Raw genomic sequence first — 12,869 nt, 5'->3', positions numbered from 1 at the left:
CAATTGACGTGCGCAATATTTCTCCAAGACGTGGATGCATTGGAGGTTGCATGCGGGCTCTCGGGTTTCCAGATATGGCAAGATGCCGCCACTTTCGGGTCTATAAGTATACACAATCTCATGAGTCTTCCCCGCACAATCCGCAGGAAACAGGCTTGAATATCTCGATATTTATTCAGTAGTTCCAATTATGTACACCTCCATTAAGCAGTTCCTCGAACAGAAGGGCCAAGTAGTCCGTCTGCTCGAAAGCCATGACCGATTCTCTACTGAGTTGATTCGCGATACTGTAAGCGAAACCGGCCAGGCCTTCCAAGGCGTATGGATCAGCGGCCTCACTCAAACCACTCACCTTGGTATCCCTGATACGGAGATTATCTCGCCCCTCCACCGTGCCATCCTGGAGGCTGCAAATATCAAGCTACACAATAAAGGACGTTCTCTATGTGCTGCCTTTGACGCTGATAGCGGTGGTAATATTGCAGACATTCCCGCGTTAGTTGCAGTGCTGACAACCATCGGCGTCTCAATGGTCATCATTGAAGACAAAACTTTGGAAGCACCTGGGAAAAAGGTCAATTCTCTTCTCAAAGCAACTGGCTCTCAAGATCAGGCGGATCCGCATGAATTCGCGAAAGTGATTCAGGCATTCAAATCTGCCACGCGCGGTAGGGATTTGCTGGTCACTGCAAGAATAGAATCCTTCAATGTCCGTATTGTTAAGGATGACGCCACGGAAGAGAAAGCATCTGTACAGTTGTCACTTCAGGATGCATTAACACGTGCTGCCATATATACCGAGGCAGGGGCCGACGCGATCATGATTCACAGCAAAAGCCCCAGTCCTTCTGAGGTTCTGGAGTTTTTGAAACAGTTCCGCAAAGGCGATCCGACCACTCCCCTGGTAGTGGTGCCGACTACATATTCCAGCACACCGCGAGCTACTTTGGTCGATGCTGGAGCCAATGTCATCATATACGCCAACCATTTGATGAGAGCTAAGATAAGAGCAGTTCAGAATGTTTCAGATCATTTGTTGGCAAGTATTCATGGGCTTTTTGCAAATGATGAAAATGCAAGAGCCTCTCTTAAAGCCCAGAATTACAGTTACCTTCTACAAACTTTACTTGAGAGGGATGACTGGGCTAATGAGAAGAGCCAAGAAGAAAAACAGTACTTGATCATTGCCCAAAAGCGTGCTATTGAAAATATGGGGGCTGCGGTTAGAGAACTGGCTTTTGGCGAAAAGTCCGGTTGTGAGGCAGATGAGCGAATCATTCCTGTGAAAGCGCTGTTACAAATCAACGCTCTTCAGCTAGCTATAGTCTAGGCACCTCCATTTTAAGGTCCCTCATCTTCATGTGAATATGAATGCTTTGGAAAGGGCTTCATCAATAGTGCCAATGGGAACAATCCATTGATAAGGCTTTCATTACTGATAAACTCACGCCATTAGGTATTATCAACTACTCATAGTCAACAATACTTTTTTTCCACTTTTTCCCAGGTTCTCGAGACATCCCTGATACTCATTCCCAAATTTGATTCACGTCTGTACCCGCGGAAAAGGAAATCACCAGCGACGAGGTATTGGGTGCAATTTCATATGGTACAATTGTAACTAAAGATTTGGTAACGGTGATGGATAAATTACGTCGTATTATGCTTTCTGCTCCAATGTGACTCTATGATATCCACGTTTACTGTGCTTTTGAACACATAGGGTGATATGTATAACTCCGAGACAATTTAACGTGATGATCAGCGCTGTACATGGAATGATTTGGCTGATATTTTGATATGAAATTTTTTTTCTTTTTCTTTCTTTCTTAGATTTTAAAAATCAATATATTGAGTCGTTTCAGCCCTGCCTTCAGAATGGACAACTCAGAACTAGAATGAGGTTGAAATTCGAAAGAAGAATGATCTTACACTATTTGACTCATAACATTTCCCGCACCAGATCATGCGAGGCTTGGAGGTCCGTCACATTGCATTCCATCCCATCCTTTTGCCAATGCCTCAATGCGATCAATATGGAACAAGGTCTTGTGCTCACCTTCCAGAAAGTCGCGTCACTATCGTGCCGTGCCGCTGCTGCATAAGCCGATGCAGATTGCCAACTCGGGAAATTGAGCGGGGTTACCGAAGCCAGAGGTTAGGGCGTCACGCAATCTAATCCCTGCTCGTGAGTCAATCCTTCGATCAACACATTCTTTCTGGTACGCCTTTTTGCCCACGCCATTTCCTTCATTTTTTACTTCACCGTATATAGGAGCACAACAAAGTACATATAAGAGGTTGGTGCTACTCGTAGTATATAGCCAAAAAAGAAGACTCCTCCTCCGGCTGCACTACCGAATTCGACAATGAGTACAGGAACAACCCCCAAAGCCCCCCTGGCCGGGCTTTCCACAAGTCAAACTCATCTCCATGACCAGACCCAACGCCTGTCATTCACGCGCCTAATCGCAGCCTACCTGTGCCTCTGTGCCTGCTATTTTATATCCTATCTTGACATGAATTCAACTACAACCGCTCTACCAACCATCTCAAAGGCCCTTTCAGCAGGAACAACAATTACCTGGGCGGGAACTGCCTTTCTCCTTGGACAAACCGTCTTCCAACCACTATATGGCCGCATGTCTGATATCCTCGGCCGTAAGCCGGTACTTCTTGTATCTGTGGGATGTATCTTTATTGGCGATCTTCTTTCTGGCTGGGCACAGAATGCCCTTTGGCTATATATAACACGTGCAGTGAGTGGGATTGGTGCTGGGGGAATTAGCTCGCTGGTTGCGATTATTGTGAGTGATTTGGTGAGCCTGAAGGATCGCGGAAAGTACCAAGGCATGGTGAGTATTGCTATTGGATTGGGTGCCCTGGTGGGTCCATTTATTACTGGTAGTCTTGTCCAAGGAAATGAAGACCGCTGGAGGTGGGTATTTTGGGTCCCCTCGATTCTTGCATTTGTATGCGCAATAGTGCTTGTATTTCTGTTGCCCTTGAAGCCAGTGGTTGGTAGCTGGCGAGAAAAGGCGTCGAAGATTGATTGGTATGGAGTTTTAGCCTCTGTTACGGGCATTGTTCTGTTGTTGGTATGGTTCTATGGTCTTAGGATCAGTTTTTGTCTATAAGTTTACAGCTCAATTAACTTGAACTTCCACAGATTCCAATAAATTCCGGCGGAAGTATCTGGTCATGGCACAGTGCTTTGGTTATTGCACTTCTCACACTGGGGAGCGTATCCCTTGTCATATTTATCTTCAATGAGGGTCTACTTGCAAAGATTCCACTTATGCCATTACGCCTGTTTAAACAACGATCTCTCACCATCATGCTAGTCTCTGGTGCACTGCATGACTATGTCTGGCAAGCAACGCAATATTTTATGCCGCTTTATTTTCAGGAGATCCGCGGTTTTTCTGCTCTGGAGAGTGCTACCCTAATTTTACCATACGTGTTATCGCAAAGCATTGCTGGTGCCATCTCTGGGCCTTTGATGAGTCAATTTTCTAGGTATTAGACATTGGTTCTAAGTCCATTCCGATCTAACTGATTCCTTAGATATGCGCCTGTACTGCGAACGGGGTTTCTCCTTTGGACAATAGGAACAGGTCTCCATCTCCTATTTAGCCGGCACACTCACGTCGCAATCTATGTTGTGGTGCTTGCGATAGAAGGTGCTGGAGTCGGCTTCGTTCATCAACCCGGTAAAGCCTCCTTGTTTTCATGTTCTGGCAACCCTGAGTTTGTTAATCATATAATACGTAGGTCTTGTGGCTGTGCAAGCTCTATCCAAAACACAGGATCGGGCTGTTGCAACATCCACTAGAAACCTTTTGCGGTCTCTTGGGTCTGTATTTGGCGTTGCCATTTCGACCGCTGTACAAAACGCAGCTATAAAATTGTCCTTGCGTGATGCAATTCCTTCAGACCTTTTGTCAGAGGTGCTGGAAGGGAGCTGGAGCAGTGGTGATGCTAGCACTGAGAAGTACCGCTCTCGGATCCTGGACGCAAAAATGCAGGGATTTCGAGTCGTCTTCATCATACTCGTTCCTATTATGTGCCTCTGCTCCATCGGTAATTTCTTTGTCGCCGACACAGCGCTAAAAGGCGATGCGCAAAGGCAGAATCAGGAAAGATTAAAGCCATTACCAAGCAGAGCATTGGAAGTTTCAGGGCCAACGGGAAACCTCGAAAAAGTTGACTCTGAGGTTTAATTAACAACAAGCTATCTACAGAATGTATCTACATAAGGTCCGAGTATAACAAAAAGCATATCTCGCACAGTCAGAGTATGAAGGCAAGCTCGGTTCCACATGAGCTCAGTCGATTTTCGAGCTCGCCCGGACTCGGAATGAACCGTAGATGGTCGTGACAAGCAGGTTGAAATAAATTTGAGTCAAAGGCCCATAGCCTCATCGAAGTAAGGTATCCGCATTCTAGAATAAACCGAAACTTTGTATCGAGGGAAGACCTTCGGCGACGACCAAGGAGCACAGAGGATCTAGACAGCTTCTCAACAGGGCGCACTCACCTAAGAGAGAAGTAAGAAGATCGATGAAAAATGGCTATTATGCTACTGTAGCCTGAATCATCCTAAGGGTTCTGTTATAAATAAGAGGTGTTGTAAGCTCGGCGTCGGATCGAGCGGCATCTCTAGTAAAATGAAGAAGGGGGGGCAGTGCGTCAGGCGAAAAGCCAATGCATAACTGTGGGTGGGGGCGAGATGAAGCGAAAGGTGGTGACGATGAGGGGTGACAATGAGTGCAAGATAGAGGAGTGGAAGGAAAAGCAAGAGAAGGAAAAGAGGTCAAGAGGGCAGGCATGTCGAGGTTTTATGCCGGCGCAACAGAGGGCGGAGCTTATAGAACTCGGTATTGGGGCGCTAAACCGAAAAAGGCAAAACTAGCTGGATACGGTAATTCACAGGTCCGAGTATTACAATTTGAATACGGTGCCAAGCCAGATATCCTGGTGAACGAAGTTTTTTATGTGGTTTATTGAATATGTCGAATTCAGGGATCTTACTAACTATATCAGCCTTGGGTATAAGAAAATAATTTTTGGAAGTTACATAATTCAGTTGGAAACATAATGATACTTGGTCTTGAAAACCCATTTAACACTCGACCACTGACCTAATAAATTCGATCATCAATCTCACAATATCCACATATTCGGCTCTACTCGATAATAAGATTAGACAAAAACAAGCAATTCGCTCTGTGAGATAAGATCTACCTTGTGGTAACCCATTCTGATCTACTAACGGAGAAGCTGATCCATGGCCTTCCATGCGTCTTGTGAATTCTGTGAAACGAGCTGGGTGACAATAAACGACAGTGCGCAGCAATATAATTTGACCATAACTACGAATGCTAATCCAAGGATTAGTTTAATAAAAGATGACATTAGAAAGTTACCCAGAGCTGCAGGCTGAGGGCTGTCAGCATTATACAAGGATCTATTTGTATGAAGTTCATGGCATGTTAGTCTATCATGATAGAGACATGGAAATATCAAAATATTATACACGAACGAGGAAAAACCCTGCACTTCGCCTTCGAAGCACTCATTGATAAAACTTAAGCTTTTCAACTGAAGTTTTCATCGGGTTACATGTATTTTTTCACGGTTTTGGGAGGCAGCCGTCGTCACGGTGGAACGTGAGATACATGAGTACCCACGAGAATGGTCTCCAATTAGTGCTATAATAACCTGCCCTATGGCCCTGAATATAGAAATGGATGTTAATATGAAGCAGTAGGAAATCTACTAATCCATTCCCGACCATACTATCTTACTGAATTTACAAACGAGAAATATGCTCCTCATCGAGTTTTTGGTCTCGGCCCTAGCGGTTGTTTGCCATGCGGGTCTTTTAGAAGAACGTCAACATCATGGAACCTCGTGGAGTTTGTACGTCTACGGAGGTAAAATCAATGGACTCCCCGTGCTCTATGGAGACGGTAAGCACATTCATAGCCCTATTTCCCCTAGTCCGCTAACATTACTGCTTCCATTCAGGCTTGGCCAAAATCGGCTATGCTTCGAATTCCACTGCAACGGCTGGGAGGAATGTGTACTGTAAGCCTTGAAGTGATATTCGCTGAAATTGGGGTCTCTTCTCAAATTACTAATGTCCTTTTCAAGTTACTCCCTCAAATAATAGTAGGAGTACCTGGGTTGCGCATGTAAATGCAACGCAGCATACCATCTCTACACTATCAATCAACCCTACTGCTGCCAATTTCGGATCTAGTCCATCCGACCCTAACACTATGGTTCTCTATTTGACTGAATCCTCTTCGCCCACCAACCCAGTCGGTTTCACAGCACCCACAAATACATCTGGTAAACTTGTTGATGCTTTTTATCTCCATAGCTTTGATGTGTTGCTTAAAAGAAGGGACGCAAGTTTTTATGCCCGGCCAGATCCAGCGGATCATATACTCTGATGTGGAGCACAGATAGGAACAATGGATTTATCCCTGTGCTCGTGAACCGTTGGCCTGTGGCCGCAGCCGGTGATACCAGGCCTTGGAAATGCAGCGTCAACATCAACATAGCAACGATGAGTATACTATGCTGGGCGGGGATTTGTATTTGACTATTTTGTGGCGAACATTGTCTTCGTACCGTGAAGTTCAAACTTATTACATATGTCGTCCGTGTATATTATTGCGGGTTTTAGTGAGTTTTCAATTGATAAACATTTCAAATGTTGATGATTGCTGGTCGGGCTGTGTGGGGTTTCATCCAATACTGGCATACATATTCGTCTCTCAAAAGTTGACGGTCCCACCTTGAGCAGAAAAACGAACATTTCCCATAGTAGCTGGACATGATCTGAGGCATACGACGTTATATTGCATAGTGTGATATAGATAGATCCATATTCGCCATCCTCCCTGGCGGCCAACCCCTGCATCTCTGCAGCCACGGATCGTCGCGATAATGGGTCCGGGGACATAGCGGCCATGTGAAAGAACTCACATGCTGGCCTATTTTAAACCCGCGGAGAACTATGATACCTGTAATACAGTAATGCCACAGAGATATCACGAACTAAGCTTCAAAACTACTTTCTTGAACTATATCTTCAAATATGATAAAGGTTAATATAGGACCAAGAGGATTTATTCCCTGCTAGCGATTATAATCCCCTGTAAGGGGCCAGTACATACTGACGTCACATCAATTTGTGTGCGGCTATCTCAGAACCGGGAAGGAAACTATGACTTCAAACCGTTGCTCTTCAAAAGCCCCATGATTTTGATCTGGATCCCCACTGACCCACCTAGAATGCAAAATCCTGGATTGAACGCGCTGGCTTTATGACGTAGTTTTCTATTGTCAGCTTTAAACCAACCTACCACCTGGTACCTGGGACTACACCGAGATGAATCTACACATGAATACCGGGCCACTTTTCTTGTTTCGTACTCCAATTTTCTGTCTGAATAAACCGATTAGCATTGATCATCCATGACACCCAGTACCACAGGGAAAGGGCGAGAAGGCCCGCGCAAATATGCATACAATATTGACGCTGCCCGCGAACGGGAAATGCACCTGTATGTACAATGTCAGAGTTCTTTCCTTAAATCAAAGCATTTCTAACATCTTTCCCACCCAGGTACCTCCCATACTGGGGGTTCTCAGAGTCTGAAAAATTTGCGCAGCAATCCGTCGGCGAACGACCTAATGTCTCACGCGATAATGTCTTGACAGCGTTCGCGCAATTAGCAAGTTTGCGTCTACATGCTAAATGCGCTCTTATTTCTCTCTTTGATCGTACAACACAACATGTTGTGGCAGAAGCAACCCCGACTCTTGGCCTGCGCAGTTCAAAAAGTGGAGAGGGATCCGACTCGCTATGGCGTGGTGTGCAACAATTCCCGCGACAAAATATACCAATGTGTGATCGAGCTATGCGTGCATTCACGAAGGAAGGAGAATCTCGTTTCATGATTCCGGATTTGACTCAAGACTCCTGTTTCAAATCTGCCTCTTTCGTCACCGGTGCACCGCACCATCGATTCTACATTTCAGTCCCTATTCGATCACCGGAACACTATATAATCGGCAGTGTTGCGATACTGGACGATAAACCTCGAGAAAATATGTCCACGCAAGATATGCACTTCTTGGAGGAGCTGAGTGTTACAATTATGGAGTACCTACTTTCCCAGCGTGCTATGCGCGAAGAAAACCGAGAAGAAAAGATGGTTCGAGCCCTTGGACTCTTTGTGCGAGGTAAATCCGACCTCAGCGAAGGAATCGATAGTCGCGATATATCAGATCACCCGCCTGATGGTCTTGATCATGTTAACAAGAAGCTTGAAGAGATTCAAATTTCCGATCAAGCCGGCACAAATGCCACTAAAAGTAATAGGGGCAGAACTTCCACGTCCTCAATCGAGCAAGCAGTTCCCACCAGTGTCGATCAAAGTCGGAGTAGATCACCTGTTCGGAAGTTCAAGATGAGTGAAAACCAGGGCGAGGAGTCCGATATTGTAAAGGAAGAAAATGAGCAAAGACCTGCCCTCACGCGTACTACTGAACGACTTCAAAAGTCCCTTGCTCCCTCTAGTGTACAATCAGTTCTCAATAGAGCATCATGTCTCATGAACCAGGCATTGGAGATTGAGGGGGCCATGTTCATCGATGCGAGTGTGTATGCACGTCGTCAGATGATGGGTGTTGGCAGCGACTCGGCAGTTCATAAAGGGGCTGATAATGAGCAAAATCAAAACCAAAACGGGCATAGAGGCTCAGAAATTCCTCCAGAGCTTCAGCCTGATTCTGTAGGGGATGATAATGAGCCCAGAAGTCTAGTTCTAGGCTACTCGACATCCACCGCTTCTGGTAGAGATGACAACAAACTTGAAAGCCATTATGTGCCACTACCGGGAAGTTTTGTGAATCATCTCATTGAGCGATACCCACGCGGTAAAATATTTCATATCGATAAGGACGGAAGCATCGCAGTGAGTTACGAAGGGTTAGCAGATGATGTCAGCCAAGCATACGTTGGCAAAGAAAACGAGGTTAAGCCTGGCTCTCCAAAGGAGAAAGGATACCAGGAAGAAACAATGGAGATCAAGCATTTCCACAAGATCCTGCCCGATGCTCGTTGTCTTGCCATTTATCCTGTTTGGGACTTCCATCGCGGTCGATGGTTTACCATGAGTCTCGCGTGGACCAATGACCCGGGTCGAGTTCTATCTGAGCCAAAAGATTTAACTTACATGGCGGCTTTCAGTAATACTGTTATGGCTGATGTATCACGGATGGATGTCGAAGCTGCCGACAAGGCGAAGGGTGACTTTATATCCTCTATCTCCCACGAGTTGCGATCTCCGTTGCACGGTGTTCTTGGAACCGTGGAGCTGCTCCAGGAGACAGTGAACTCCTATACCCAACAGGGTTTGGTAGAAACTGTCCATAGTTGCGGACGAACTCTACTAGACACATTGAATCATCTGTTAGATTATGCCAGGATTAATACTCTCACGGCATCTCCAGGTCGCGGGCCAGGTGGATCAGCCACGACAAATCGGGAGCGGCCAAAAATTAGCGTTCCGGGCCTTGAACAAGACGAAGACCTAAGCTCGTTGGTACAAGAAGTAGTTGAAGGCCTGCTGGCCGGTGCTGAATTTCAAAGTCGAGAATCAGGGACCTCAACCGATATCGTCAACCAGAACCAGCAGCGATTTAGTTTGAAATCATCTAATGGCGGGAAGGAAAGCCGAATGATGACGATTGTCGATATTGAATGGCAAGACAATTGGCATTACCCTGTGTATGCGGGTGCTTGGCGACGAGTTGTGATGAACTTGTTTGGAAATGCTCTCAAATACACAGGAACAGGGTACATCCGACTCTTCATGAGGAAAGACACAATGACTGTCAATGGTCAAAAGAATGTTCCCGCAGCACGTCTCACTATAAGTGACTCCGGCCGTGGCATGTCTCAAGACTTTCTGCTTCACAACCTTTACATCCCTTTCCTTCAGGAAAACACACAGTCTCCAGGCCTCGGTGTTGGACTTCATCTTGTTCACCAAATAGTGAAGTCTCTGAATGGTCAAATTCATTTCAAGAGTGAGGTGGACCGTGGTACGGAAGTTGATGTGTACTTCCCATTGACAGAGCCACAACCAACTCTCGTTCAGCCAACCCATTATCACCAGCTCAGGACGGAATTGAGTGGCAAAAGCGTTTCATTCTTTACGAAGAGCTTCCAGCGTGGAGATCTTGGAATCCGGCCAGAAATATTTGACAACATCAGATTCAGCTTGGGTCGTATGGTCAGTGATTGGTTTGGACTTCAAGTGATCAGTTCTGATGAGCCTGACCATGAACATGGGCCGGATTTCTTGATTGTGACAGAACATGAATATCGAACAATGGCCCGTGATTCAGCCCAGTCCGACGTTCGAAGATCGGTTGAGTCGAGAGGTAAATATCCACTCATTGTGTTGAGTGGGCAAGCAAGTAGTTGGAGGGTAGTGAAGGAGAATGATCGGGACCGTGCAATTTTCTTGTCCCAGCCGTAAGTTTGAACAAGATGTTACCTATTCAAGCTACATGGCACTAATTCACGACCAGTGTGAGCCCAAGGACTTTGGCAACAGTCTTTGAAAATTGTCTTCGCCCGCAAGGAATCGAGGAGGATGTCAAGAATGTGAAACAAGGAAGCCCGGATTCCTCTCAATCCAGTGAACAGCGAAATGATACGTCTGACAAAACCGAAGAGAATTCCGAGAAAAGAGTTCTATTAGTTGAAGACAACGCTGTCAACTTGAAGGTGAGTCCAATACTAAATACAATTCTGAATAATACTAATGAATCCAACAGATCATCGAAACATGTGTGAAGAATTGCGGATTTAAATATGAATCAGCGACCAATGGAGTCGAAGCTTCAGAGAAGTTCAAAGACCAAAGATTTGACATTATTGTCATGGGTACGATACTATCTACACCACGAAAACTTCATGGAATAATCTAATGATATCCAGACATCTCCATGCCCCATATGGACGGGCTTACTGCTACCAGAAATATGCGAAAATTCGAAAAAGCGCATAAGTTAACCCCGGCACACATTATAATTCTGACAGCTGTTTTGTCTTCTGAAAAACAAGAAGAGGCGCGGGTCAGTGGGGTGAATGATTTCTTGACGAAGCCTACGCCATTGAAACAGTTGAGTCAGTTGCTGCGTACTCTGCCACATCTCAACAACCCCGAAAACCTGGACTGATATACGAATGTAAACTACACTGTATTCTTTTTTATGACAAAACGACCCAACCACGAGCAAACGATAATCAAGTTCAATTCAAGCGTGCATTCTAGCATGAACTATATCTTGTTTTACTTATAAGCTGTAACATCCATGATCCAAGTAAAATCTCAAATATTTGGAATTTTACAGACAAAAACATTGATCGCATAAATTCAAAATACACTTCACAATATTCATCAATTCCCATTGATCTCTAGAACCGTCCTATCGTAACTCAATTCATCTTCGTGCCTAGGCTCTTATAGATTGCGTAGGCGGTGTATCACCAATTAACCTCGGCGGCAGAAAAGTGTCAAGTGCCTGTTCGCGCGTATTCCTCAGCAATCCTTCTGATCTGCAAAGTGTTCAGATTCATCCACAGACAAGATGTCAGCTCGCGCCCCCTATGTCGTGCCAGCTCTGAAAAAGCACACCGCAACGGTTATCATGGCCCATGGCCTTGGTGACAGGTATGTCTACACCGTCCCGCAACCCCCATCTCAAATCTCACACTGACATACTTTCTCTTCAGCGGCCAAGGATGGTATGTCTAACCTTTCGCGATAATACATGAGGCAATCTTAACCGCTATTCTTGGATAGGACGTCCCTTGCCCAGAACTGGCGCCGCCGCGGCAAGTTCGACGAGGTCGCTTTCATTTTCCCCAATGCGCCCGATATCCCGATCACAGTGGTACGAACACGCTCGAATCTAAATCAGGTATAATTGATGCTGATGGAAAATAGAACTTTGGCATGGCTATGCCTGGATGGTATGATATTGCTAAGCTCGGCGGCGATGTGAGTTGTATTCTGTACCCTGAACCATTCACTTACCTCGACCCCGCTGACGTCGCTATAATATAGCTTAATATCGACGAATCCGTCCGATCCCAAGACGAACCCGGTATCCTCCGTTCCCGCGAATACTTCAATGGCCTTATCAAGGCAGAGGTTGAGAAGGGTATCAAGCCATCGCGTATTGTGCTGGGTGGTTTCTCACAGGGTGGTGCTATGTCTGTCTTCTCCGGATTGACCTGCAAGGAAAAGCTGGGTGGTGTCTTTGGACTCTCATGCTATCTCCTTTTGAGCGATCGCATTAAGAACTTTATCCCCGAGCACTTCCCGAACAAGCAGACTCCTTTCTTCTTGGCTCACGGACGGGAGGATGGCGTTGTCAAGTATGAGATGGGTGAGATGTCGTCGAAGGCTGTTAAGGACCTGGGCGTTGAGAATGTCTCTTTCAACACATACCCGTAAGTTAGACATATCCTGTTATTGTTTAAATTGAAATTGGGTATACGAGCTAATGAATTTCACAGCGACCTCGGACACTCGGCGGATCCTGATGAAATTGATGATCTGGAGAAGTTCTTAGAGAAGACCATTCCTGCTGAGACTGCTGCAGGCTTATGACTTGGTCAAATCAAGATTTTCGACGTTGGGATCATAATTGTGCATAGTTTTATTCTCATGGTGGCTGCGGTGGTATGGCTGAAGTCCCGATCGCGAAAATCGCAGCCCATTCCAGAGAAGCAGGACTAGGTTACATTGCTTATCATTCGCCCA

The 12,869-nt window shown here is 45.6% G+C and overlaps 5 protein-coding genes across 5 annotated transcripts; all 5 read left to right on the top strand.

Annotated features, from left to right (window-relative positions):
* Positions 1-190: 190 nt before the first annotated feature.
* On the top strand, positions 191-1,330 carry N7478_010933 (uncharacterized protein; the record flags this gene model as incomplete). Its single annotated transcript, XM_056927147.1, has 1 exon — positions 191-1,330. The coding sequence occupies one exon, from the start codon at positions 191-193 to the stop codon at positions 1,328-1,330; it is 1,140 nt and encodes a 379-aa protein (XP_056774195.1).
* Positions 1,331-2,519: 1,189 nt separating this feature from the next.
* Positions 2,520-4,223, top strand: N7478_010932 (Major facilitator superfamily domain general substrate transporter; the record flags this gene model as incomplete). Its single annotated transcript, XM_056927146.1, has 4 exons — positions 2,520-3,098; positions 3,170-3,519; positions 3,568-3,713; positions 3,775-4,223. 4 exons carry the CDS (start codon positions 2,520-2,522, stop codon positions 4,221-4,223), a joined length of 1,524 nt encoding a protein of 507 aa, XP_056774194.1.
* A 1,607-nt stretch (positions 4,224-5,830) lies between these two features.
* On the top strand, positions 5,831-6,104 carry N7478_010931 (uncharacterized protein; the record flags this gene model as incomplete). Its single annotated transcript, XM_056927145.1, has 2 exons — positions 5,831-5,975; positions 6,034-6,104. 2 exons carry the CDS (start codon positions 5,831-5,833, stop codon positions 6,102-6,104), a joined length of 216 nt encoding a protein of 71 aa, XP_056774193.1.
* A 1,390-nt stretch (positions 6,105-7,494) lies between these two features.
* On the top strand, positions 7,495-11,277 carry N7478_010930 (hybrid sensor histidine kinase/response regulator; the record flags this gene model as incomplete). The annotated part of the gene is made up of 5 exons (XM_056927144.1): positions 7,495-7,583; positions 7,646-10,567; positions 10,624-10,822; positions 10,873-10,981; positions 11,036-11,277. 5 exons carry the CDS (start codon positions 7,495-7,497, stop codon positions 11,275-11,277), a joined length of 3,561 nt encoding a protein of 1,186 aa, XP_056774192.1.
* A 411-nt stretch (positions 11,278-11,688) lies between these two features.
* Positions 11,689-12,716, top strand: N7478_010929 (palmitoyl-(protein) hydrolase; the record flags this gene model as incomplete). The annotated part of the gene is made up of 6 exons (XM_056927143.1): positions 11,689-11,771; positions 11,834-11,845; positions 11,904-11,994; positions 12,048-12,101; positions 12,168-12,556; positions 12,623-12,716. The coding sequence occupies 6 exons, from the start codon at positions 11,689-11,691 to the stop codon at positions 12,714-12,716; spliced, it is 723 nt and encodes a 240-aa protein (XP_056774191.1).
* Between the last annotated feature and the right edge of the window lie 153 nt (positions 12,717-12,869).

The sequence above is a fragment of the Penicillium angulare genome (assembly GCF_028827245.1).
Source record: "Penicillium angulare strain IBT 27051 chromosome Unknown utg000008l_segment0_segment0, whole genome shotgun sequence".
Taxonomy (NCBI): domain Eukaryota; kingdom Fungi; phylum Ascomycota; class Eurotiomycetes; order Eurotiales; family Aspergillaceae; genus Penicillium; species Penicillium angulare.
The sequence above is the reverse complement of the archived record's forward strand: the minus strand, read 5'-3'. Positions and strand labels throughout refer to the sequence as shown.